General features: G+C 40.8%; 2 protein-coding genes and 1 pseudogene across 2 annotated transcripts; 1 reads left to right on the top strand and 2 right to left on the bottom strand.

Moving 5' to 3' along the window:
• Positions 1-673: 673 nt before the first annotated feature.
• On the top strand, positions 674-1474 carry LOC141126566 (receptor expression-enhancing protein 6 pseudogene; annotated as a pseudogene).
• Positions 1475-11249: 9775 nt separating this feature from the next.
• LOC141128457 (serine/threonine-protein kinase SBK1-like) lies at positions 11250-21484 on the bottom strand. Its single transcript, XM_073615753.1, has 3 exons — positions 21322-21484; positions 12359-12492; positions 11250-12059 (listed from the first exon to the last, which is right to left on the bottom strand). The coding sequence occupies exons 1-3, from the start codon at positions 21482-21484 to the stop codon at positions 11250-11252; spliced, it is 1107 nt and encodes a 368-aa protein (XP_073471854.1).
• A 2239-nt stretch (positions 21485-23723) lies between these two features.
• LOC141128447 (serine/threonine-protein kinase SBK1-like) lies at positions 23724-26097 on the bottom strand. The gene is made up of 3 exons (XM_073615742.1): positions 25935-26097; positions 24847-25049; positions 23724-24365 (listed from the first exon to the last, which is right to left on the bottom strand). The coding sequence occupies exons 1-3, from the start codon at positions 26095-26097 to the stop codon at positions 23724-23726; spliced, it is 1008 nt and encodes a 335-aa protein (XP_073471843.1).
• Between the last annotated feature and the right edge of the window lie 585 nt (positions 26098-26682).

Raw genomic sequence — 26682 nt, 5'->3', positions numbered from 1 at the left:
TTTTTCTTTGTATAATAACTCTGATGCCCCTACCTTACATTGGCTGCAATTAGAACACTAACAGGAATTGGTATTGGAGTGTGTGTCTTCCTTTGCTCTCACAGCCTTATTGGTATGTGAGAGGAAAGGAGGAGCTGGCTGAAAAACACAGAAATTATTAGAATTTTGTCACTATGAATGGTGTTTTCATACAGCAGATAGTAAGATCACATTGTAGTGCTCATGCATGAACTAGGGACGTGTACGAACATTGGTAAAAATGACATGTATATGCAGATACAAACTCTCAGAAGTGTGCTGCCCATCTGTACCATTGCAATGGGCAGCCAGGCATTAGGTAGTAAAACCCTCTGCTTCACAATGCTGCTAAAGTGCATTTTGGCATTTTTTTGGTGCATTGTGTGCAAAAAAAAGTGTGCATTTGGCACAGAGTTCTTCTTTTTTATCTTAATTGAGGGGAAGTCTTCCAATACTGCTCCCCCTGAACCGATGGCGCACCACGTTGGCGTGGCTGTCCAAGCCTCAGCTGGTCACTTGCACATGTAGGCCCGGGTGCCGGGAAGATATCACCCTCACGCGTTGCGTCACCCATCCACCGACGCACAAGTACCGCCCGAAGCGAGGCATCCTGTCCCTGAGAGCTGTCTGGGGTGAAGAGTGGGAACAAACTGTCATGGCCTCTTTTCGGGAAAGGTTCAACAACTACATTAATGGCAGCAACTTTGTGTCCTGGATGCTGGGGAAGGTGGAGGAGAAGACCTGCATCAAGAAGAATTACCTGGCTACCGGCTCCCTCTGCTCTCTGGGCTTGTACATGGTATTTGGCAATGGGGCTTCTCTGGTCTGCAATTTGATTGGCTTTGTGTATCCTGCTTACACTTCAGTTAAGGCCATTGAAAGCGCAGACAAAAAAGATGACACAATATGGCTGACGTACTGGGTGGTTTATGGCGTGTTCAGCGTAGTGGAATTTTTCTCGGATATTTTTCTCTTCTGGTTTCCGTTTTACTATCTGGGAAAGTGCGCATTCTTGCTGTGGTGTATGTTTCCTTTCTCATGGAATGGATCTCAGATTCTTTATAGTCGCTTCATTCTGCCATTCTTCCTAAAGCACCATCGGACTGTAGATAATGTAGTGAGCGACTTGAGTGGTCAGGCTTTAAACACAGCAGAAAATGTGGCCAGACAAGCAATCGAAGGAGCAGAAATCCAGTCACTGGAAACAGAAAAGAGCAAATGACCAGCACCATTGAGGCTATGGAAAACATTCTTCAATTTAAAGACTGATTTAGCTTTCATTCTACTTAAATCTTTTACTTCTCAGTATTCTCTATTTGTTTGCATACTGAAATGTACCACTTAAATTCTAATTTGATAGAACACAAGAGTTATGGTGCGAAAGTCTGTACATAGGATGTACTACTTTACTTGAATGGTTTGTTGCTGAGATACATCTGTCTCTTTGAATATTCACTGAGAAGCCGTTTTATGCATTTATTTATTACTAGAAGTTATCTCTAACCAGCTCTTAGTTAAGTAGTAATTGAACGGTCTAGAAATGTAAAGCTGCTTCATAAAGGTCTGCAAAAATACAATAAAACTATCCCCTATTTTGGTTTGCGCAAAAGTTATAGCATCTACAATCAAACGCTTATTGCTTTTTTTTTTATTTTTTGTTTTTTTATCAAAAATATGTAGAAGAATACATATTGGCCTAAACTGAGGAAAAAAGGTTTTTTATATATTTTTGGGGGATTTTTATTATAGCAAAATGTAAAAAATAATGCGTTTTTTTTTTTTTTTCCAAATTGTCACTCTTTTTTTGTGTGTAGCACAAAAAATAAAAACCGCAGAGGTGATCAAATACCACCAAAAGAAATCTCTATTTGTGGGGAAAAAAGGACGTCAATTTTGTTTGGGAGCCACGTCGCACGACCGCACAATTGTCAGGTAAAGCGACGCAGTGCCGAATCGCAAAAAGTGCTCTGGTCTTTGGCCAGCCAAATGGTCCGGGGCTGAAGTGGTTAAAATGATTCCACTCCACAGTGGTATGTTTGCAATGTATAGAAATAAACTGTGGACAATAATATTTGTAAAAAACAGGGTGAACAAATATCTGCGCTAACTTAAAAAAAAAAAAAAAAAAAACAGGAAAAAGCAGCCAGCACAGTTTGTTGATTCAGCAAACACAAATATAGAAAGTCCAAAATGAAGCAAAATATAAAAGTCCATATGAAAATCACTATGGGATAGAGATGACGTAGAGCCTCCACCAAGCTTCAATGTGCAAAAGAAAAGCACACCACGTGCTATCAATCTGCTTACCAGAAAGATATGAAAACAAGCAATGTGATGCAAGAGGTCAATAATGGATCTCACTTTTACTGGTACATTTAGATTTTTCTGTCAGCTTTTTCTTGTCTTGAATCCTTTTATATCCAACACATGTTGGATGAAACCAATCATTGCAGAGATGACATTGAGCAGAGGGTTGATTTGGATCATTCCTCTGCTTACATACACAATATGTCTTTTCTTCTTCATCAGAAACATTAATGTTAGGAGACGGGGATATTTCCATATTTTTCATGGCTTCATCTCTGGTAGAATTTTTATCCTCACTGAATGGCAGTTTTTGTAACTGATCCATTTGGAAAGTAAAGTTTTGGGTTGAATTTTCCTCCTGTCTTTTCTCTCCAAACATGATAAAGCCACAATCTTGTGGAAAGTTTGTTATGACCTAAGGTACGTGCAATTTTATCCCAAACTGAGTCAGGTTTACGATAACCTTCCTTTGTTGAAAAAAAATTATAATTTCAGCAAAAAGTTTGATAATCATGGTTTCAGCTGGTTGATCTGGGACCAGTTTCCTGAACAATGTAAATAAATACAATATATTTTTAAATATAATGTTTCAAACATTAACTTCATCAAGGTAAAAAATATATATTTGGAATTAAAACCGCTCCTCTTTAGAAACATTTTTTTTTGTCAAACTCAGTATTATATGGGTCCAAGTCATTTAATCAAATGCAGTCCACCAGGAGATAATGCTTGAAATTTTCTTAAAAAATAACTCACCAACTGTGGATATTCTGGATATATATTTTTTATATTTTTGTAGAGTTGAGAGTTTACCAATAACTCTTTGTACAAGAATGTTAAGTAAAATAGTAGAAATTTCTGGTAGCTGCAGTTCCGGTGTCTAAATTAAAATGCAAACAGATAATACATGAACTATTACTATTCTAAAAAAAATCATGTAATTAGGCTGTAAATATGATTTTTTTTTTTTTAAATATGTTGCCAGACATGATTACATGTTGGCTTCAGCTGATATGTGTCACAGTAAAATATAGTCAGGAGAAAGATAAGATGTTTGGAATAGTTGTAAGACTTTAGGCTCCATACACACTGAGATTAAAAAAAAAATGGCATAAAAAATGCTCATATAGAGTGTTTGTTTTTTTTGTACAAAGTTTAGACAAGTTTAGGAGAGTTTTTTGGAGCTTTCTGGCAGAAAAAAATATACAATCAAAAACACGAACCTGTAGAAGCAGCCATTTTTAAGCCCAGTGTGCATAGAGCCATGTCATATAGCCTTAAATATATTTTAATTTAAGTGTTTCTAAAGCATAGTATACACAATAAGATTATCGGACAAATGATCGTCCTTTTTTTTTTTGTGCATGCTAGTCTCCATATCAAATGTGAATAGGTTACTAAAGTATGTATTTTTTGGACTAAAACATGACTAATTAAAGGAAAATTGTGAGCTGGTATTGTACCCCCAAAAAAAACCTCTTGTTTGTCCCTTTGGAATATTTTGGAAGAAAGTTGTGTACTAATGATGATTTTGTTGTACAGTCGTGTCGAAAGAAGAATTTTTCTTCTGGTTTTCTCATTGTGTATACAAGGCATAAAGACAAATTTTTTTTTTATCTTATATGCATTCTAGCCCCCCTAAATACTTACCCGAGATGCATCTTGATCCAGTATTGTGCACGAATGCCTCGGCTCTCTGGGACTCTCCATCCTGATTGGCTGAGACACAGCAGCGGCACCATTGGCTCCTGCTGCTGTCAGTCAAAGTCAGTTAGCCAATCGGGAGAGAGAGGGGGCTGGGCCGAGTCTCAGGTCCATGACTGAATGGACACACAGAGCTGCGGCTTCGGCTCGGGTGCCCCCCACAGCTCGCAGCTCGCTGTGGGGGAACTCAGAAGGAAGGAAGAGCCAGCGAGAGACCCAAGAAGAAGAGGATCTGGGTTGCTCTGTGTAAAACCACTGCACAGAGCATATAAGTATGACATGTTTGTTATTTTTAAAGAAAAGCATAATGCCCCGAGGCAAGCGGAGGGGGGAGCGCGCCCACGGACGCAGACACTGAGGGAAGGAACCAGCCGAACACTGCATCCAGAGGTACGCCCTGGCAACCCCCGACAAAATAGCAGACAAAGAAAAGGATGAACAAGCTTCATATAAGAGTGGAACACAGAGTGAAGTAGGAGAGATGGACACCAAAAAGATGGGAAATCCCAAGGGGTGGGAAAATGCACACGGCAATGGCGCAAACCGGGCAACGATTGGGGACAAAGCCCCTCAGTGCCCTGAGCAGCCGTATGACCGCAAATAGGCCCAACACCCCCAGAAGAGAGGACCACAAGGGCCACGGCGGCAAAAACCCAAACCTTAGAAGTGGGCCTGATGACCACTTATCGGTACCCTACTAGTTGAAGAGAGCAAATATGGCAAATGAGTGCAAAATGTTTCTAAGGATACATTTAATTACATATTCATATACAATGAACATATTACATAAAATAAAAATATCAAAAGGAAAAACATTACATATGCAATATGATAGGAATATTAGAAAACAAATTACATAATATACCGGGGAAAAAAAATATGTGAGGTTAGCCCGGATCAACCACCATATATATTTATTAGGACAGGCTTGTATCAGGCAAATCAACCACATAAAGGATGCGGGATACCGGTTTGGGATGTCCTGAGGCATACAAAAGAAAACAGAGAGAAGTAATCTCTCAAGAGGATAAAAAAATCCCACAGGCCCTGTCTGAAAAAAGCAAGCCAAAATTTATTAAACAGTTGAATAGAACACCACACTAAATATAAACAACAATCCATAGAAAAAGAGGGCTATGGTGAGTGACTAACACAAGCCCTAACAGTAAAAATGACAACGTCGTCGTTTAAAAACAAAAAGGGGAGCCGCGGCTGAGCGTACCACAGAACACACTCAAGTGACATGGTCAGTGGATCGCTCTTCGGGGGCGTGGTATGGCGGGTGTGCGGGTAAATATGGATGGGGAGCAGTGGAAGTCCATATGCCAATAAACCTGATGGGATATAACAGGAGCTGGCAGGGATAGAATCCAAGGGGACACAGCAAGAATGTCCAGCAGTTACTGACAGTTCATCTGATTAAACAGGTAAGTATAGTGACATGGCAGCATAAGGCACAGTAGATTGAGCTCACAGCATCTAGCAGGTCATGCATAGAAAAGCAGGTAGATGGCTATACAAAGCAGCGACAAGCAGGAGGAGGGGAAAGCTGGTTTGGAAGCAAACGGGGAACAAATGGTCATACAGAGGGGGAAATGACTCTCACCACCCAACCAGTGACCGACATCCGTGTGTTGCCCTTCTTCTCCCCAGCAGGCGGCTTGGAGTGTAAGTCCGCGTGGAGCCGTTTTTGCTGCTTAGACCGCTGTATTCAGCTGCGCTCTCCGTGCAGAGTAAGGTGGTCAGTAACAGAAGACGCCGGTCGTCAGCTGTTCAGTCCCAGCTGATCATCCATCCACAGCATCAGCCCGAGGCTCCGGAGTAGCGTGCTGACGCGTTTCACCAGCCAATTAGCGCTGGTTTCCTCAGAGCAAGGAGGAGTCAGTGGAACAAGCATAAATAGACAGGAGATTGGGGTGAAATTACACTTTTCTACCACTGGGTGTCATCCAAGATCACCTCACAAGATGAACATACAGCAGGAAAATTGAAAATAAAAAACCCACAAACAGCTAAATAAGAGCAATCACATCTGGTTATGTTTAAAGAGAATAAAGGGGGAACCCAAACTATATAATTGAGTATATAAACAAATAAACAGGAAAATGAAAAAAATAATAAAAATCACACAGTGCTCATAGCAGGTTCAATTTAAAGGATATAATGTCGCAAATTGTTTTAACAGGCAGTTATTTTTCCAAGAAAGACTGGAGACTACACTCAGTATTTAACCCATTTGGGATCATAGAGTCCATATAGTACGTCCACATTTTTTCTTTCTGCAAAAGTATGGTGTCATAGTCACCGCGTCTGGTAGGTAGATTTAGTCTGTAAATCCCTTTGACGGGGAAATGGCACTAAGCTATGGCACCCCAAAGCTGGGGAAGGAGGGGACAGGGAAATAAGAAATAAACAAATTATGTCATCATAAAAAAGGTCTGAAACTTAGGTTTTCATTGAAACCCGGAAATTCAGTAGCCTTCAAATTATAGATCCACTGGTCCTCAAGCTGAAGCAGTGTTTTATCTACACTGCCTCCTCTTGCATGCAGTGGGATGTGCTCCAAGGCCATGAATTTTATCATGTTAGGATTATATTGATGGTAAATTCCCACATGTCTACCGATGGCCGTTTCCCATCCCAAATTTAAAAATGCCCCATACACACGGTCGGAACTTTCCGATGGAAAATGTGCGATCGGAGCTTGTTGTCGGAAATTCAGACCGTGTGTGGGCTCCATCGGACAGTTTCCATCGGAATTTCCGACACGCAAAGTTTGAGAGCAGGACCTAAAATTTTCCGACAACAAAGTCCGATGTCGGAAATTCTGATCGTGTGTACACAATTCTGACGCACAAAGTGCCACGCATGCTCAGAATCAAGCAGAAGAGCCGGACTGGCTATTAAACTTCATATTTTTTTCGGCTCGTTGTACATGTTGTACGTCACCGCGTTCTTGACGTTTTGGATTTTCCGACCAATTTTGTGTGACCGTGTGAATGCAAGACAAGTTTGAGCCAACATCCGTCGGAAAAAAATCTGATGTTTTTAAAAAAAACACTATATTCAGTAGTGGGTGCTATTACATAGATCTTGGAGCTTCTCAGTATACCATCCATCTGCACCCCAGTACTCTACTATATTTCTTTTCTTCCCCCCCCTCCCTTCTTCACCTCTCCCCTATCTCTTTTCTTCCCCCCTCTCCTTCCCCTTCGGTTCCCTCTCTGTCCCCCCCTCCCCCCACTCTCTCCGTCCACCCTCTTTCTTACCCCCTCTCCCCCCCTTCCCTTCCTGCTTCTTTTTTCCCTTCCCACACATGTTCCATAACATCCATTCTTTTGCGTTTCAGATAAAACAATCTAGCTCAACTTTGATCAATCTTTGATCTCAATCTATCAATAACCCTTGGGAACATTCCGCTAGTCAGCGAGTTGTGTGGTGAATCCCCACTGGCTCCCCAGGCTTAAACTTCCATCAAGTTGGTCATTAACGTCTTAACCACTTGCCCGATTGCCTAACGTAGATATATGTCGGCAGAATGGCACGGACAGGCAAAGCAACAAATTTGATGACCATTCTTCTTTTTTGACTATAATATATTATTGATATTCTGCTAAAACTAGTTAATATGCAGAAATGACGCTGTTGTTCATAACATTTGTTTATGCATTATTATTACATTGTATGTACTTATATATCCATACGAATTATCTTAGAAATCTGAGGCCCTGATGAAGCATGTCTTTAATGCGAAACGCATAGGCGGACTTCTCTGATTCTCCAACCAGGATAACAACACCCTAGATAAGTCATACTGTGACAGTGGCTTTAAGCTGTCTGTCCTTTTTTAGATTTTATTATACATATATGTTAAATACAATTTTATATATTTTTCTTTTTATATCTTTACTTTTGAATCCTTTATTTCTTAAAACCTACAGTATACATGTAAAGTCCCACCCCCATCCTCTTCCTTTTTTGTACCTACATTTACGGGATGGTATACATGTAGGGTTCAATCATCCCACATTCATCCCATGTACCCCCTGATCATAAAAAGATTGAAAATTAACTTCCAAATTATTGTTTGCAACCAAGTCAATGAAATTGTTTCTTCGATGTAACACACCTGTCATTCTATTTAAGGCCAACACATTGAAAATGGAACAATTTTTTTGCATGTAAAACATTCTACCATGCTTGCTTTGGGTTTGTGAATGTCACACAGACAGTGTTTTGTTAGCTGAATTCTTTTATTAATAATTGTATTTGCGATGGTTACTGTGTCATGGGGAAACATTGATCATTTTTGCATTTGGAGGCAGCTAATGATGTGTTTTCGCATTTCCTCTTGGTGAAAGTGGATATGTTTTAAATCAAAACCATATGCAAGAGCTACTGCATTTGCTATGGCAAAGCACCACCGTCTTTTGCACCATCTTGTTTCTGGCAACAATCAAGGTCCAGGTTAAGTACATGATCTTCTCCATAGAAGAGAGGGTCATATACTTTGAGAAGCTGTTTTCTAAGCGTTTTCGGGACTCTTGTCGATTTTTAAATGAGTTAAACACTGTCACATGTGTCCCTGAACTTTCGGAAAACCACCCAATGGGCACCTAAATGGTGAATTTGTAGTATAGATGGACTGTTTATACATGATACTGAATCGTGTGCTAGAATCACGGTCGATCAAACAGCCCTGAGGTGGATGGAAATGCAGTGGCTATCAAATATTGAAATATATTGATTACCTTATCATCAAGCCACTCACAATTCCAAATTGCATTTTTATCACTATGAGTGAGTGTAATACTATTTATGGTAACCCATTTGCTGTCATTTTTATTTTCTACTGAGTCTTTAACAGTCTCCCAAACATCCAATTTCAGTTGCTCTTCCTTCCTCCCAAATCTTTCAGAGACTAGTTGTTTGGGCTTCCCATACAACCTTTTTGGAAGTGGTACAACATTTTTAAGAATTTTTTTTTTTTTTTTAGGTGTTTCAATTAACGGGAGGCCATGATCTGTGGGTATTTTTTGCTCCAATGATTTTTCTAACAGAAAATCAATGGATGTTTCCAGCTCTGTGAGGTAGTCCTCATCTTTTAGTAAATAAACACTATCTAGCAGTCTCTTTATCTTTTGTGTGCAACTGCGTATCATACTGGTTCTTTTTATGTTCTCCTCCGTTGTGGGAGCTTTGCTACAGAACTAGTGGATTCTGATGGAGTGCACCACTCTTTTTTTAACTCATTGTCCGCAGTTGGTTCTGTTTCTGGAATCAAACAGTCCATATCGAGGACAAAAAGGGGGTCATGAATGTAAGCGGGATCCAGTTTTTCCCCAACTCCATTCATTCTGAAAAGAAAAAAATTGCACACATGTGCTTGCAAGGCATGAAGTGTTTTTTTTCCCCAGTCTATACGGTTACACAATGGAATTTTTACGGACACGTTGACCATGTATGTCTTACCAGGTTCGGTTTCACTCTTTACATCAAATACACCTGATGAATAATTTCTAATTTGGATGTCTGCAGAGGTTAAATTGCTTGATAATCTTTTCATCACACATGTGACAAAGTGACGTGGGCGATTTCTTAAAAAAATTGGGGACTTCTTCGGAATATTTTCTATAGCACTGTGGAGCTTTGCAAGTTCAGCTGTACATACCTCTGGATAACAGATACAACTTATAATTACCATCATTGCACACTATAATATATATTTACACACACTCTTTAAACCTTTTTATTGCTTTTTAACCTTGAGCCTCAATATGTGATTTTGTTTTGATCATTTATGAAAGGTATTTACAGAGTGCACATTCACTTTAGTCCCTCCCTTCAAAGAGCTTAAACTCTAAGGTCCCTATCTCACATGCATACTTATGAGGGCCAGTGTGGGAGGAAACATGAATACCCAGAGGAAACCCAGGCAAGCACAGGGAGAACATGCAAACTCCTTGTATATTAACCGCTTCCTGACCGCCCCACACAGATATATTGCGGCAGAAGGGCACGTAGAGACAGATTAATGTACCTGTATGTTGCCCTTTAAGAGGCGGCTTGCGCGCGTGCCCGCTGGGAGCTCCATGATCGCGGGTCCTGAGGACTTTATGTCTGCGGGGATACCCGTGATCGTCTCACGGTGAGGAGGAACGGGGAGATGCTAATGTAAACAAGCATTCTCCCTGTTCTGCCTAATGACAGGACACTGATCACAGCTCCCTGTAATCGGGAGCGCTGATCAGTGTGATGTCACACACAGCCCCCCCCAGTTAGAATCACTCCCTAGGACACACATTAACCCCCTTCACTGCCAGTGACATTTTTACAGTAATCAGTGCATTTTTAATCGCACTGATCGCTGTATTAATGCCAATGGTCCCAAAAATGTGTCAATTGTCTGACGTGTCCACCATAATGTCGCAGTCATGATAAAAATCACAGATCGCCGCCATTACTTGTTAAAAAATAAATACAAATGCCATAAAACTATCTCCTATTTTGTAGACGCTATGACTTTTGCGCAAACCGATCAATAAACGCTTATTGTGTTTTTTTTTTTTACCAAAAATATGTAGAAAAATACAGATTGGCCTAAACTGAGGAAAAAAAAAAAATTTTTTTATATATATTTTTTGGGGGATATTTATTATAGCAAAAAGTAAAAAATAATGCAATTTTTTTCACAATTGTCTATTTTTTTTGTTTAGTGCAAAAAATAAAAAACACAGGGGTGATCAAATACCATCAAAAGAAAACTATTTGTGGGGAAAAAAGGACGTCAATTTTGTTTTGGAGCCTTGTCGCACAACCGTGCAATTGTCAGTTAAAGCGACACAATGCCGAATCGCAAAAAGTGCTCTGGTCTTTGACCAGCAAAATGGTCCGGGGCTTAAGTGGTTAATAATCTTAACTTCAAGGCTTAGCCCCACCATTCTGATGATGGCTTACAAAAGTTATATGTGTCATTGGCATACCTCCCAACTTTCTGAGATGAAAGGGAAGAACGCATAACACAAAGTATGTATGCATAAAATGTGTCGGTGCCATGTTCGCAATAGTTTAATGGGTGGATGATAGATGTGCTATTACACTATCAATAATGTTGTGGTGGAGTAAATTTCTTTAGAGATTCCCCAAGAAAGTCACATACCTGAGAAAAGTTGATCCTATGTGATGATGTTTCAGGCGCGCCATCACTCACCAATTCTTGGTTACCCAATGTCTACCTCTGCACTAATATGTAAGGAAAATTCATCATGAAACATAATCAGTGCCTCTGACATGTCCTTCTGTGGCTCTTGAAAGATCTCAGACTGAGATCCAGAATTGTTTGTGGTCAGAAGGTAAGACAAGGAGCTGATAGATGATGAGATGGAAACACTGCTCTGTGACGTGTTCAGGTGGGAAGCAGATGTTGCCTCAGACTCAACAGAAGAAATCCTTTCAATGGAATCCCCCTCCTCTTGTATTAAAGTCAACTCTGGAGTTTCTTCTTTCCAGCTTTCACTCAGGTATTTCAAGACTTCCAAAGTTTTATTTCTTTTGGTGCGATCAATTGCCAAAAGATCAATAAACATTATTCTTTGTATCCCAGCAGGAACCTTTTTCCATGTTTCTGGAGGATTAACCTCCCGGAAATCATTTTGCCAGTCAACATACTGTTTATATGTTTCATCATCAAGCATGGCCACCTGCCATGGAAACTCTCCTGTGACTAGGCAGTAGATGATGACACCAAACACCCACACGTCAAGGCTGCCATCTACAACCAGTCCATCTGAAATGGTCAGGTTAAACTCTGGGACCATGTAGGATTTGCTTCCACACCTTGCTCTAATCACTTTCCCTGTGACCTTAGTGAGGCCAAAGTCTGTGATCTTAATGCAATAGTAGTCCTGGTCAAACACCAGAACATTTTCTGGCTTGAGGTCCATGTGTACAAGTCCTTTCTCCGATATGAATTCCAGAGCACTGGAGATCTGCACAGCACACACCTTTACTGCGTCTTCTGGAATTCCCACCTAGAACAAGTTCAAAAACATAATAGATGTTAAATACAGTAGGGGAGAATATAAGGATAACTAAAGATTCAGTTAAAGCATATATGTATGGCCATAAAGTATTGTATTTATTTATTTTAGGCTAGGGATAGATTTTATTGTTGAACGTGTCACCCCCAGGGAGATTTGCTTTGTCTTAATGAACATTGGTTACCAAGACATTTAAAGAAATAATGGGAAATTCAAAATATTTGTTTTAACTCCTGGTTTTTTAAGGATTAAATAAAGAAATGGCCATACCTAAAACTTAATGTACTTACGTTTGGAGAGATCATGGAGAACCGATCTCCAACAGGTACCAGTTCCTGGGGAAAGACAAAGTAGTCAGTGGTGGAGAAGAAGAAGCCAAAACATCCGATGATACTTTTGGTGAGGAGACAGTAAGAATGAAATGCTGAATTCATGGAGAAAAGACCACTGACTGGTTCTGTCCTTATCCATGACTTTCATTGCCATTTTTTGACCTGTGAAAAAAATGAAATAACTTTGATCAAGAACTAGAAATGTTCAATTGGTAATTTCTGTATGTTTTTAACTTGACAATACCCAACATTTTATTAAGATATGCTCCTCCCAGATTGCGAATGTATAATTCACATTTAAAGCTAAACTTCAGCCTTACCAGCACTCACCTGTACAGGAACCTCTCCAGATAGAGTCCATGTCATTTCCTGACTAGAGGACATCCAGCATCATTAGCAATGGTATCATCCCCAGCCTGACTGTTGCTAGTCCCTTCCTTTTATTCATTGGACTCAACATTACATGTGATCAATATCAATATCTCATTTTGTATAACGCCCAATGCTTAGATCTCTAAATCATTTTTCCAACATTAATATTTGAAACAACATTTTCTATTTATAGAGATGTAATAAATGTATGTATTGGGCCATATTTGCTCAATGCATTTACCTGCTATTCTTTATTGTGATTGTACTATAATGCTCCTTCTATTTTAGAGTAATGCCGCGTACACACGAGCGGACTTTACGGCGGACTTTGCCCAGCGGACTGGATTTCGTCGGACAATTCGATGTGTGTGGGCTCCAGCGGACTTTGTTTTCTAAAAAGTTGGACGGAATTAGATTTGAAACTTGTTTAAAATTTATCCGACGGACTCTTCTTTCTAGCGGACAAACCGATCGTCTGTGTGCTAGTCCGACGAACTCAAACTGACGCATGCTCTGAAGCAATTACAAGACGGAAGCGCTCGGTCTGGTAAAACTAGCCTTCGTCTTGAAGCTAGCACATTCCTCTTCTGTCGTCTTTTAATACAGCCTTTTTTTAGGATTGATAATGCGAGAGGAATGAAGTTGTTTTTCTGCTTTATATTCACACAGAGTTCTCACAAACTTCTTTCTTCGTGATTTATCCTCCTGCCATGACTAATATAATATTTTGTAACAGCCAGATCTCCATAAATTTTTAATTGTAAAATATTTTTTTTTTTTTTTTTTTTTATTTCAACACTTTAGCTATTTTACAATGTGTGTTAAATGCTAACCACATTTTTGGTGTGTATTTTCAAGTTACCACAATTAACATTCATATTTTGTGTTGTTTTAAAGAACCTTAATGAGGTTGTTGTCCCTTGTTCATTAGACATAGGGGGGTGTATTTAACAAATGCAAAATCATTTTTCACTCCAATTGCTAATTATACATATAATTCCACATAAAGAGCATTTTGAAGTGCGTTCGCTGTGGATCCGAGGGGCACATGCAAGGAAGCCCAAACCAAAACAATTAATTTTTATTTGACATGTTTTTCTGAAAAAATCAGCAGAGCTTCCCCCGAGCTTGTTTTTGACAAAAGGCTTAAATCATTTAAGAATATCAAGTGAAACGTTCACTTGAGAAATTGCACACCAAGTGCACTTGTTGGAAGTGCAGTCGCATAAAAACTGAGGGCAAGAGCTTAAATTCGGGGGAAGCTCTGCTGATTGATTCCTAAAATCATGTAAAATCAAAATAAATTCTTTTTATTTGACAAAAACACACATAGGGGTTGATTTCCTAAAGGTAAAAAGCCTGTGCATTTTTGAAATTGCATTTGCCCTCTGCAAGAGCAGTTGCTCCCAAGCTTTATTAAATGTGAAGCAGCTCTGCTGACTTCCATCATCCAATCATGTGCAAGCAAAAAGGTTATTTTTTTGGTTTTACTTGCACAGGATTGGGTACTCTTTGCAAAGTCAAGCTTTTAACTAATTTCTGATGCTCTGGAGCAATTGCACTTGCAGAGGGCAACTGCCCTCTGCAAAGTGCACAGAATATTTGCTTTTCTAAAATCAACCCCATAGTCTTTTCGACCTGTACCTGCCTACTCCCAAACAAAATGGCGTCTTTTAATCCAAAGACATAGGCAAGAATGTAAGGTAAACCCAAAAGTATTTTTTTAATAAACACAAAAATTAGGAAGGCAACACTGGACACACTTTTAGAATCTGGGAAGCCTTTCGTCCCCCAGGACACACATCAAGTTTCAGGACAAGAAAATAGGTATCTTGCGACTATAGGGAGCACAGGGAGCACAGTCAGACCAGACAGAAACCAGGCAATCACTTTCGACTCTTCTGTGTAGCCTTCCCTCCACGCTTCTCTGCAGCCTTCCCTCCACGCTTCTCTGCAGCCTTCCTCGGAGGTTGTGCCTCTGGTGGTGTACTTGGGGCAGGAGGAGGAGGAGGAGTAGGAGTGGCTTCATCTGCTATATATGTGTTAGCAGTAAGCTCCCCTCTCAAGCCCTTCTGGTAAGCCTGGAAAAATAGACCCTCACAGAGGAGGCGTTGGCCCTTTTCCAACTCCTGTAATCTGCCGGCTATATAGGTGCCATACGCCTCCTCTGCATTGGGAGGTTTGCTCAGGATCCGGCTTGCTTCCCGTATGAGCTCTAGGGATTCCTGCTCTGTTGCAGTCATCCTCCTGGGCCTTTGGTGGAGAATGCGGAGGGGAGGCACCTGACACTCTGTGCGGCTTCTACTTGGCCCAGCCACAGCCTCCTCCTCTCTCCCACTGGGCAAGGCCTCCTCCTCTCTCCCACTGGGCAAGGCCTCCTCCTGGCTGAGGTCATCCTGTGTAAAAAAAAAAGGGACATAGTTGTAATTTTCGGTTATGCAATCACACACAATTTTCAGCTCCTAACTTTCAAAGATAATTACACAAAATAGTAAAGGCTATCTATTTCACCACACCATTATTTCAGATGATCAACAAGATCAGAAGTTACGTCTAGTGATATGTCTACATATTACTCTTTGTGCAGAAGTGATTTTTGATGAAGCACTTTCAAAATTAACACCTTAACATCATTAATAACATTTACACAATCCCAAAATGTTCTAAAAAAGTATACCTGGCTGAAGCTGGGCGCATCCACTTCATCTATGGTGAAAAGGCCCAGTTCATCCTGGGACTCCTCAGCTGGGGTGGAGGTGGAGGGAAGGCTGGAGGGAAGGCTGGAGGGAAGGGTGGAGGGAAGGCTGGAGGGAAGGGTGGAAAGGGATTGCCTGGCTTCGGTCTGCTCATCCAGGAATTGCAGTTTGTGGTAATACCACAACTTGGGTACATAAACTTGGTCAGCTGCTGCCCCGGATCTCAGCGACTCCAGGATTTTTCTGTGTTCCCGCTTATACATATTACGCAAGATACCTATTTTCCTGTCCACAAACTTGAGGTCTGCCTGGGGGAGTCGAGTCTTCACAAACTCTAAAAGTGTGCCCAGTGTTGCCTTCCTAACATCACGATTATAATATTGGGGGTATTTGACCTCCCAGAGGTTTTTCTTCTGCTCATAGAGATCAATGAAATGTGTCAAAAACTCTTCCTCTTTAAAGGGATTCATTATTTCTGCAAGACAAGACACGAGATCAAAACTTAAATGTCAGTCCCAAATCTCAGGATTAGTTTGTGTTGTAATCTAGGGGACACACACACACACACACACACACACACACACACACACACACACTTTAATCTTACCTTTGTTTGTTCCGCTCGCTACTTCCGCACGGACATACATAGGCCATCGTACTAGCTTTATATACACTGCGCATGTGTCATGCTCCGCCTGCGTCGCCCGCCCCTGACGTTCGTAAGTACGATTTGGCCCCGCCCCTTCACTCTAAGTTGCGCAGTGGGAGTAGATAGCAAAAGATGGCGGAGCGATTAAGTGCAAGTAGCGCGGAGGAAAGCCCGGAGCCCCAAACATCCACATCCCGGAGGAGATATAAGGCCACCAACATGGCTTTTGGAGAGATGGTGGAGATGGTGTCCATATTAAGAAGGGAGGACTACGATGGCAAAAAAGGACCGTACACACGACCCAATCTGAGAAAGGACAAAATAATGTCCTCAGTTGTCACCGCTCTGGAAGAGAAATTTGGGACAAAACGTTCGAAAGAACAATTGCGGAAGCGGTGGTCTGACATAAAAAGTCGTGAGCCAGAGCAATATTGGCGAATAAAGAAGCTTTTGAAAAAAAGTAAGTACTTGTGTTTTACTATTGAGATACAGAACTTGCATGCTGATCCTTATTTTTGGCGGTTTTTCTGCATCGTTCGTAAATACCGTTCTTTGGAATAGATCGGATACTTTAGAAAGTGACGTTATTTTTTCGCCAAATACGATGGGACAGGGTTGGACATACATTTATGGCTTGATAATTTTGCGAATTCCCACAATGAGTTGATGTGGTGTAGATGTGTTTGAAAATATAATGCTTCATTCAAAATGATTCAGTGTAATGTAGGGACAGGACACAGCAGCTGTTTCCACATCTGGACTCACGAGCACTATAGTTAGTGGGAATGATTTAGCAGTCCCACTATTGTTCTTCGATTTTATTTGTGTCTAAATTTACTTAGACTTTTCTTCCGTACGTTTTTTGGCTCTGCGTAACTTCTGCATACTTTCAGCTATTAAAACCATTCAACTATTAAAATGTTCGTCTCTTTTAGCTGATGTGTGGTCATTTTCAAATTTGTTAATAACATTTATACTTTCTTAAATAATAATTTTTTATTCACTTTTTTCAACATTGAATTCAATGGGAGCATGCTTGAAATCCTCAAATTCGTCTTCCGCTCCCAAAAGTTTCCGGTCCTTCATACTTTCACCTAGAGACACCAAACAAACTTTACAATGTTCACTAAATATTCATCTATCTGGCTATATCCTTTCTGTTTGATATTTTTTTAAATTTTGGAGAAAAAGATTTTTGTTTAGAGGTCATTTCGTGACATTTTAGACATTAATCAGAGTGTACTGTGTTTGTTTTGTTGCCATGGTTACCCAAGCTTCTGTTATACACAGGGGGGAGGTGGCTGGAGCATCTCAGCTCTGATTACAGAGCCCAGGGGGAGGGGACAGACACACCATGTACTGATTTATAATAGAGGAATATGATGGGGCAGTTTTGATGGCGGTCATTTTAGCCATGTAGCTATTCAGCATTCCCACGCATTTTGCTAAGGAAATGCATTTTCTAGTGTACTATGTGACCATAACGAAATTTTTGAGGGGTAATACACATAGGAGATCATTGAGGTGTCAGCATCTGTGAAAATTTCCAAAAAATATTAACCAACGTTCTACTTTATTTATTAAAACATAAAAGATCATTGTTTTTTAACTATACCTTTTTTTCTAATCTCATAGGGGAGAAAAGACTCAGACAACAGTCCAAGGATCTCAGGACCCCCCCAAGTCACCAGCCTGAGGCCGAACCTACCCCAAGCCCCAGCCCAAGACCACGCCCACCCGACGACCTTGAGGAAGGAGAGGTGGAGGAAGTGTGCGAGGTTTCAAGCCCACCAAGTGAGTGACTGACACCCCAGCTTCAGTTTTACTGTATTTTGGCGTGCATATTGTAAACCTTGTTTTTATTCACTCGTTTTAGGTGAGTTTCTGGTTGTGGAAGGCCAAGCGGCAGAGCACTTCACCACAGACAGTGCACAAAGATTAATTGGCCAGATTATGCTGTGGAATGGCCACATAGATCAAATGCGTGAACAAATTCACAGCATGAAACTTCGCCTGGACTCCATGCAACAGGAAATGAAGAACATGATTGATGTTTTGGGCCGAATATAATCACGTTTGGCCTAAAAACATCAATCATGTTCTTCATTTCCTTGTGAAGTTATTTTGTTATCAAAAATTTTTGGAATATTTTGGGGGTATACCCAAATTTAAAATGTGTGATGCACACGGTGTGTCATCATGTGCTATCTTCCATCATGGGTTAGCAATGTACTTGTTTTGTGTTTGCAAACCCTTCATCCTGAAAATTCTTTGGTGGTGAGAGGAACCAAAAATGGGATTGCACACACAAAACACGTACATTGCTCTCCCATGATAGGAGATAGCACATGTTGACTTGACCCTTTCTTAAAGCTCAATTTTGAGCATCTTATAAATGAACAATTTCCAAGGGTGACATTACATGCACCGTTCTCGAAATATTGTTGAACTTTGTAAGTTCATTTATATTCTAAATTTTGTTTCTAAAAACACTGTTGTGTATGTAAATCTTGTTAGATAAAGGTCTATATTTGTGAGAAAAAATGGCTTGAATAATTTACTAAAATAGTATTTTTTTACACAACGTAAAATATTTTTGAAAAAAAAAAACAAAAAACAAAAATATGGTAAAAAATGCACCTTTCAATGTGCACCAAGTAAAATTTTTTACACTATACAATGTGTGTGGCTGTTTCTTGAAGTCAAAATTTCGGGGTTGTTTTTGTGGGCCTGATTAACTAAAGCGAAACGCACTTGACACTACTACAAGTGCACTAGGAGACAGACATAACTTAAAGGTAAACAACAATAAAAACAAGATATTTAGATAAACCAATTTTCTTTTTTATTTTTGATATAAACTTACAGCTGTTGCTGAATAGCAATGGCCCCCCGACCATTAAAATAATTGACATAACGGTCACGCACTTGACGTGCGGTTCGGGGGGCCAAGCCAATACGCCCAATTTCTAGGCCTGTGAAAGTGCTACTAGACTCTTCCAGTCTGGGCTCAGGCCCAACAGAGGATAGATATGTAGCTGAATGTCTCCTTAAAAAATTATGCAAGATGCAGCAAGCAAGGATGACGTGGTTGATTTTATAGTCCGCCAAATTAATAGCCGTAAGGAAGATACGGAACCGGCTGGCCAGAATACCAAAGGCATTCTCCACAACCCTTCTTGCTCTGGCCAGCCGATAATTAAATACCCTCCTCTCAGGGGTGAGTGTCCTTTGGGGGAACGGCCTCATCAAGTTCTCACAGAGAGCAAATGCTTCATCAGCAATAAAAACTGAGGGGAGTCCATCCACATTATCGTCATCAGGTGGCAATTCCAGGCCACCGGTCTGGAGACGATGGCACAGCTCGGTCTGTGCAAAGACTCCTCCATCAGACATCCGGCCGTTCTTCCCCACATCCACAAACATAAACTCCAAATGTGCCGAGACCACCGCCATCAAAACTACACTATGGAACCCCTTGTAGTTTAAGAAATAAGACCCCGAATGTGGTGGTGGCACAATCCGGACATGCTTCCCGTCAATCGCCCCTACACAGTTGGGAAAGTCCCAACGGTCAGCGAACTGGGAGGCCACAGTCTGCCATTCCTGTGGACTTGTAGGAAACTGTGGAGTGCAAAAAAAAAAAGATAAGGACTTTAATAACAAAAATTTTATTTCAGATTACACCAAAACATTAGTAAACAACAGCAGTCAAATATTATGAATATGTGTGTTTGTAATTGAAATGTTGAAAAACATAAGGCACACTTATAAGATTAATCACCCCCTATGATGACCCATTGATACATTTGAATGTGGGGGAGGGGTTCTAATTAGGTTAACAAACACACCTGACTGGCTGAAACATTAGTGGGGTGGGGGAGGGACAAACAAGACAATGGAGCAGACAATATACATTGTTCAATGGACTATAGTCTAGAGATAAAAATGCACCCAGCATTGCATGGTGGGGAGGTTAATGAAAAAAATTATGCATGTATAGGGCAATAAATTATTAAAATAGGCATTCACAAAGATAAAGGGGACATTCACAGCAGATTGAAAGCATGGCAATTAGGTAAAGAGGACAGTTCTACAATACATCAAAAAACATTTAATACATATCATGTAATGTTAAAGGATAAAACTTACCTTCATATATTCCTTCTGCAGGACCTGAATAATAGCAGAACAGGTCTCTGGGATTATGATCCCCAGAGCCTGGGGGGAGATGCCTGTCGAGAACTTTAAGTCCTGAAGACTTCTCCCTGTCGCCAAATAACGTAACGTGGCAACTAGCCTCTGCTCCGCACTGATGGCTTGCCTCATGCAGGTATCCTGCCTGCTGATATAGGGGGTCAGCATAGCCAGCAGACGCTCAAAGATGGGGTCCGTCATCCTGAGAAAATTCCTGAGATCATCAGGATTGTTCTCACGGAGCTCACGGAGCAAAGGCATATGACAGAACTGGTCACGCTGGCGCAACCAATTCTTGGTCCATGAACTCCTCCTCGCCCTGTTCATGGACTGGACTCAGGTCAAAGTATTAACCCCAACACCAAGTCCCCACAAAGCACGAACTCGAGAACGAGAACGTCCACTCGACATGGCTTCAAAACGGTCGGCTGCTCAAACAAACAAACTTATAACAAACGCACTGAAGAACAGCAAGGCCTATGAAGAACGACCTGAAAATCAGGAACGAGCGGAGCAGAACGGCCTGCAAGGCAGGTTACGAACTGACCAACACGCACTGAAAAGCAGATACAAACCTCACAAGCACAAACTGAACCGCAGAAAACGAACGAAATAAGCTGAAGTGTGAAAAGCGCGAATCGTCTCTAACCAAACTTCTACTAACACGAGATTAGCAGAAGGAGCCCAAAGGGTGCCGGAGTGGGGCTTGGACTTCCTTTTTCTAGTCCCGTCGTACGTGCTATACGTCACCGCGTTCAAAACCAGCGGACTTTTGCAGTGACCGTGTGTGGCCAAGTCCGTTCGTTTTTAAGTCCGGCGCAAGGAGCAAACAAAGTCCGACGAAAAGTCCGCCGGGCAAAGTCCGCCGTAAAGTCCGCTCGTGTGTACGCGGCATAAGTCTACAATTAGCCACCTCTTGAAAAAAGCCTTTATCTTGCAGATCAAATTTACATCCATATACATATTCATAGAGGATACTGAAATGGCGGCTAGATTAATTCACTCACCTGTTTCCTTGTCCTGCACCAAGAATACATTTCCATAGCCGCCTTTTCCAAGCTCCTCCTTAATGAGGAAGTACTCTTCAAAGTCGATCTGCTGTAGTTTTTGTGCATAGAAATAGACCATTCTATCCAGAAGACCTTCCACATTATGGTCAACAGAGGCCATAGTGTTTTGGAGAGCAAAACATTAAAATTGTTACATTAATAAACAAAAAAAGAACCTTTGAAAAGAATCTTCAGAAATGTGTCAAATATGAATACTGTTATCTGCAGTTATAAAACTATAAAAGCATAATGCCTAATAGACCTCCATATCTACATGTATAAGATTTAAGTATACATGTTGGACACTAAATAGAGATTGAACACAACAGAAATGCATTTGGTACAGCTAAAGGACCTTAAGCAAGTACCAAAAACAAAAAGGCAAAACCAAGACATATATTACATAAATAACAGGATATATCCACTAGCCTTCAGTTCAATTGTGTGTGTGTGTGTGTGTGTGTGTGTGTGTGTGTGTGTGTGTGTGTGTGTGTGTGGAGGGGGCTCTCAAGAACTGGGTCAAAAGACTAATTTTATCTTTGTTACGTTCCTTTTCTGAAGGACACTTCAACATGTGGTGTATCTGCTGCCAGAAGCAGCTCGGTGACCTTAATGTGTCTGGCAGACACTTCTAGCTACCTAGAATCAAATTTGGGACCCTTGTTAGATAAACAGAGGGAAAAATACCTTAGCTGGTGCAAGCTTCCCCTGTCGGTGGTAGGGAGAGTGAACTTAATAAAAATGATCTGGGCCCCACAATTGCTTTATATCTCTCAGAACTCCCCTATGTGGATCTCTAATGGTTCAAAAGAGTGGATACCCAGATGCGGGATCTCGTCTGGAAGCGGAAAGGAGCTAGAATCAATTTAAATACTCTACAATATAGTAAGGATAGAGGAGGCCTGGTGGTACCACATCCCAAACTATATGTTCTGGCCTCCCAAATGCAGCAGATCACGGGGTGGGGAAGAGATAATGCCTTAGATGATCCTATTGTACGGTTAGTAACCCGAGACAACCCAGATTTGAAAGCCAGCTCTGATTTGGAAATGGATCTTCCCAGCCTGCCCTCCTTAGAAAAGTGTGGGAGGAGGCCCGAGAGGCACTGAGGGTCGAGGGCCCCCTGGGAATTCACCCCTCTGTGGAACAATCCAAGATACCCAGAACTTAATAAACTGGAGTGATCCGCCCTATGGAAACGCAAGGGGATATATTTTTTTTTTCACTTTTTTTCACAGATATAAGCAGGGAATGTATTGAAATCTTTTGCACAACTTTGCTCAGAATTTACACTCTCCACTAGATGTTTTTATCAATATCTCCAACTCTGACATGCTTTGCAGGCTCAGGGACAGATAACCTCCCTGACTGCGACTTCACCCCCGCACCTAATGGAGCTACTTCAAGCGAACGCCAGGAAGGGGCAGATTTCAAAAAATGTACTCAGTACTGTTGTCTTCCACCCAGGACCATGCCTCGTTGAAATGTAGAGCTAAATGGGTCACGGACATTGGTGGTGATCAATAGGACATGGCATTGGAATCAATCCCTATGGTTTCTGTCTGGGCCTCCCATAGGCAACTGTTTAATCTGCATAGAACCGGACGCCAATGAAACTATATACATGGGCCTGAGGGATTCACCCCTATGTCCAAAATGTAAAACACAGCAAGATGATTTCTTTCACATGCTGTGGCGATGTCCAAAGCTCAACAGGTATTGGGCTGAGGTCACACAGAATATCTCCCGGCTGGCACAGGTACTGGTGCCCCCCCACCCCTCTGTTATGTCTATTGGGAGCGATTGATGAGGAGATTTGTCAGAGGGAAATGTACATTATGATTACTAGACTACTAAACCTAGCTAGAAAGCTTATAGCTAGACATTGGGTGGCACCTACTGTACCTACAGGGAAACAATGGATTGTATATGTAAACTCACTCCTGATTAGGGAACAACTGGCCTATTGTCATAGGAATGTCATGCCCACATTTGAAACTATCTGCCAGCCTTGGCTGGCTGATCCGGCTCTTGCCCCCCCCCCCCCCCCAACAGCTAGTAATGGATAGACTATTGCGACTGTAAAAATGCGAAAAGTAAATGGAGAGGAGGGGTTGGGGGAGAAGGGAGGAGAAAACAGTTAAACATTTCATTTTTGTTATGGTAGATACTTGGTTTAGCAAAATCTGTTCGCAAAAAGAAAAAAGACTGTGTCCTGATTTTCAGGTTGTACAACCAAGTGCTAAAAGTTTCCTTTAACAGTTATGTAATGGTGCATTGCCACATATATGGTCACATTTGAAGATATGTATAGTACGTTTTTGACAGATTGTTACTGTATTTGGCCCTGTCAATGTTTGCTATATACCTATATGATTATTTGCTGCACCAACAAATAAAGCTTTGATTAAAAAAAAAGAATGTTTGAAAGAACTGTTTTCGATGGGATCCTCATCCTTTTCTGGGGTTTCTTCTTTCCAGATTTCACCCATGTATTTTAGGACTTCTGCACTCTGACTTCTTTTAGTAGAGTCAATGGCCAACAGATGAATAAACATCCTTCGTATCCCAGTGGTAACTTCTCTCCATGCTTCAGGAGGATTATCCACCTCAAAATTCTTCTGCCAGACAACAAAACTTTTAAATTCTTCATCATCAGGGAGGGTGTCCTGCCATGGAAACTCCCCCGTGACCAGAACATAGATGGCGACACCAAACGCCCACACATCAAGGCTACCATCTACAGCCAGTCCATCTGGAGGGGCAATTTCATACATCTCTGGAGCTCTGTAGGGTTTGCTGCCACACTTGGATCTAATCACTGTCCCTGTGACCTTAGCCAGGCCAAAGTCTGTGTGCTTAATGGAATGGCACTCCTGATCAAACACTAAAACATTGTCTGGCTTCACATCGAGGTGTACTAGTCCTTTCTCCACTATGAATTGCAGAGCATTGGAGATCTGAACAGCACATCTCTTTACCACATCTTCTGGAATTCCCACCTATAAAGAGAAAATAAAATAACTAAGACGTTTGTTAACAAAAAAATACTTTAGATGTTAAATACAATAGAGAGAATATGAGAAGAAATTCAGAATACATATCCAGAAACAGTTAAGGTATATGTATAACCATACTTTTTCTTAAGTTTTAGACTAGAGATGGATTATATTGCCATATGTACAGTATGTATATACCTGCCCCATATACACTTTCATCAACTGTCCTGGGGACCACCAATCATACAAACTGTGGGAGTTGTCAGAACAAAAGGTAAGTGTAAATCCTCCAACATGGACACCTGTACTAATGTCAACCAAGAGAGCTTCCTCTCACTTCCTGTTGCAATCTCTGGCACAAAAATTGAAGGGAAATTTCCCCAAAAGGACTGCAATGAGGTTTAACTGTTAACTCCTCATACTTTATGACCAAATATGTTTTTCCAAGTTTTGTATAGAGTTACTTATATCTTAACATACTTACATTTGGTACAATCAGAGAGAACATATCACCAAGAGGTGCCAGTTCCTGGGTAAAGACAAAGCAGTTGAAGGTGGTGAAGATGATCTCACAGCATCCGATGATGTTGGGATGAGAAGAAAGTAGGAATGAAATGGTGAACTCCCGTAGGAAAGACTCCCGGCTGGTTCTACTTTTATCCATAACTTTCAAAGCCATTTTTCGACCTGTGAAAAAAAAAAAAATCAAGTTAGATTAAGAATAAAGAGAATTTTCGCTGGCAATTTTTTTATGTTCATTTGAAAATCTCAAACATTGTAATAAGATCTGCTGCTTCCGAGTTGAGAATGTATTATGCTGCATTTAAAGCTAAACTTCAGCTTTACCAGCAATCAGCAGACAGTTGTACAGGAACCTCTGCTGTACTGAAATTTCTTACTACATTTTCACTGCACACTGCAATTCTCACAATGTGCATTAGAAGCTTCAGCAAGCCAGACAGAGCCAACCTCATTTCCTGGCTGGAAGATGTTTAGCATCATTAGCATCATATCCTCCCCAGCCTGACGGCACCTAACTCGTTCCTTTCATTCATTGAATTTCTGTTTGCTTTAGGCCAAGTTCAAACTGATGCGACAGTCGCTCCGACTTTGGATAACTTGCCACATTGGACCCCATTATGTGCAATGGAACTGTTCTAATTGATGCAACTTGAGTTTCTCCATCTTAGAAAAAGGTTCCTGCACTACTTTTGGTACAACTTTGGTATGACTTGCATTGACTTCTGTTTAATAAGTCGCAATGCAAGTCGTGCTAAAGTCGCGCTGGGGTCCGACTTGGAAGTTGTGGGCAGTGTGAACCCGGATAAATCATTAGAATCAGCACCACATGTGATCTTGGACAGTCTGCATACAAATACAGCCTGTCTAGGTATTCACGTTCCTCCAGACAGATATGTACCCATCAAGACATTTTATTATTTGCATAACTGATCCCAGGAGTCAGCCCAATGCTTAGTTCCCTAAATAATTTTACCAACATGAATTCATATTCGAAGCTTTCTTAAATATTTGTAGAAGGTGTTGAAATTGTGATTATATTAATTCACTGACCTGTTTTCCTGTGGTTTGCCAGGAATACTTTTCCAAAGCCTCCTTCTCCAAGTTCCTTCACAATGATGAAGTGCTCCCGTATGTCTACCTGATGTAGTCTTTGTGAATGGAAGGAGACCATTCTGTCCAAAACACGTTTCACATCATGGGCATTGGAGGCCATTGTGTCCTGGAGAGCAAAAAAAAATAGATCTTGTTACATATACATCAAAAATGTGTTTTCTGTTTAAGAAAAACTTTAGACGTTTGTCAAATATAATTAATGTCACCTGTAGTTATATGGCTATAAATATGAAATGCTCAATAGACCTTCACATCTATATGAATCAAAAAAGGGGAAAAGGTTTGGACACTAAAGTGAGAGCTCAAACACAATTAAAATGCTTGGAGTACAGCTTGATGGCTTTAGATATTTAGATCTAATTATCAAGTAAGGTTACAACTTTATCAAGTTCAGAAACCAATGTAAAAGCCAAGACATATAGCAATACATAAATAGGATATACAGTATCCAATAGTTACCAGTTCAGTTGTGTGTAACGGAGGGTAAAAATAATCATTTCATTCAAAAATTGTCCCCGGGCAAAGGACTGCAATACACATTGGGTTGCAACTAGTTCCAATCCTCCAGATTCTCCTAGTCAATTCTGAGTATGGGAATCAGCTCGCTCAATGTGAACTGGCTATTTCCCATCCCACAGAATAACCTTTTTGCCCCCTAGTGGTCAGGTCATGTATAAGGATGGGA

The sequence above is a fragment of the Aquarana catesbeiana genome, linkage group LG01, assembly GCF_042186555.1.
Source record: "Aquarana catesbeiana isolate 2022-GZ linkage group LG01, ASM4218655v1, whole genome shotgun sequence".
Classification (NCBI taxonomy): Eukaryota; Metazoa; Chordata; class Amphibia; order Anura; family Ranidae; genus Aquarana; species Aquarana catesbeiana.
Note: the sequence above shows the minus strand (reverse complement) of the source record. Positions and strands in the feature narration are given on the sequence as shown.

What these genes read in the sequence shown, in the direction of transcription:
- LOC141128457 (XM_073615753.1), bottom strand. Translation starts at nt 21,484, where the DNA reads ATGGCCTCTGTTGACCATAATGTGGAAGGTCTTCTGGATAGAATGGTC. An exon ending in GGTGCAGGACAAGGAAACAG is followed by an intron (nt 12,493 to 21,321) that starts GTGAGTGAATTA and finishes CCATGAATTCAG; the next exon opens with CATTTCATTCTTACTGTCTC. An exon ending in TCTCCATGATCTCTCCAAAC is followed by an intron (nt 12,060 to 12,358) that starts GTAAGTACATTA and finishes AACTTGTTCTAG; the next exon opens with GTGGGAATTCCAGAAGACGC.
- LOC141128447 (XM_073615742.1), bottom strand. Translation starts at nt 26,097, where the DNA reads ATGGCCTCCAATGCCCATGATGTGAAACGTGTTTTGGACAGAATGGTC. An exon ending in GGCAAACCACAGGAAAACAG is followed by an intron (nt 25,050 to 25,934) that starts GTCAGTGAATTA and finishes TTTTTTTCACAG; the next exon opens with GTCGAAAAATGGCTTTGAAA. An exon ending in TCTCTCTGATTGTACCAAAT is followed by an intron (nt 24,366 to 24,846) that starts GTAAGTATGTTA and finishes TTCTCTTTATAG; the next exon opens with GTGGGAATTCCAGAAGATGT.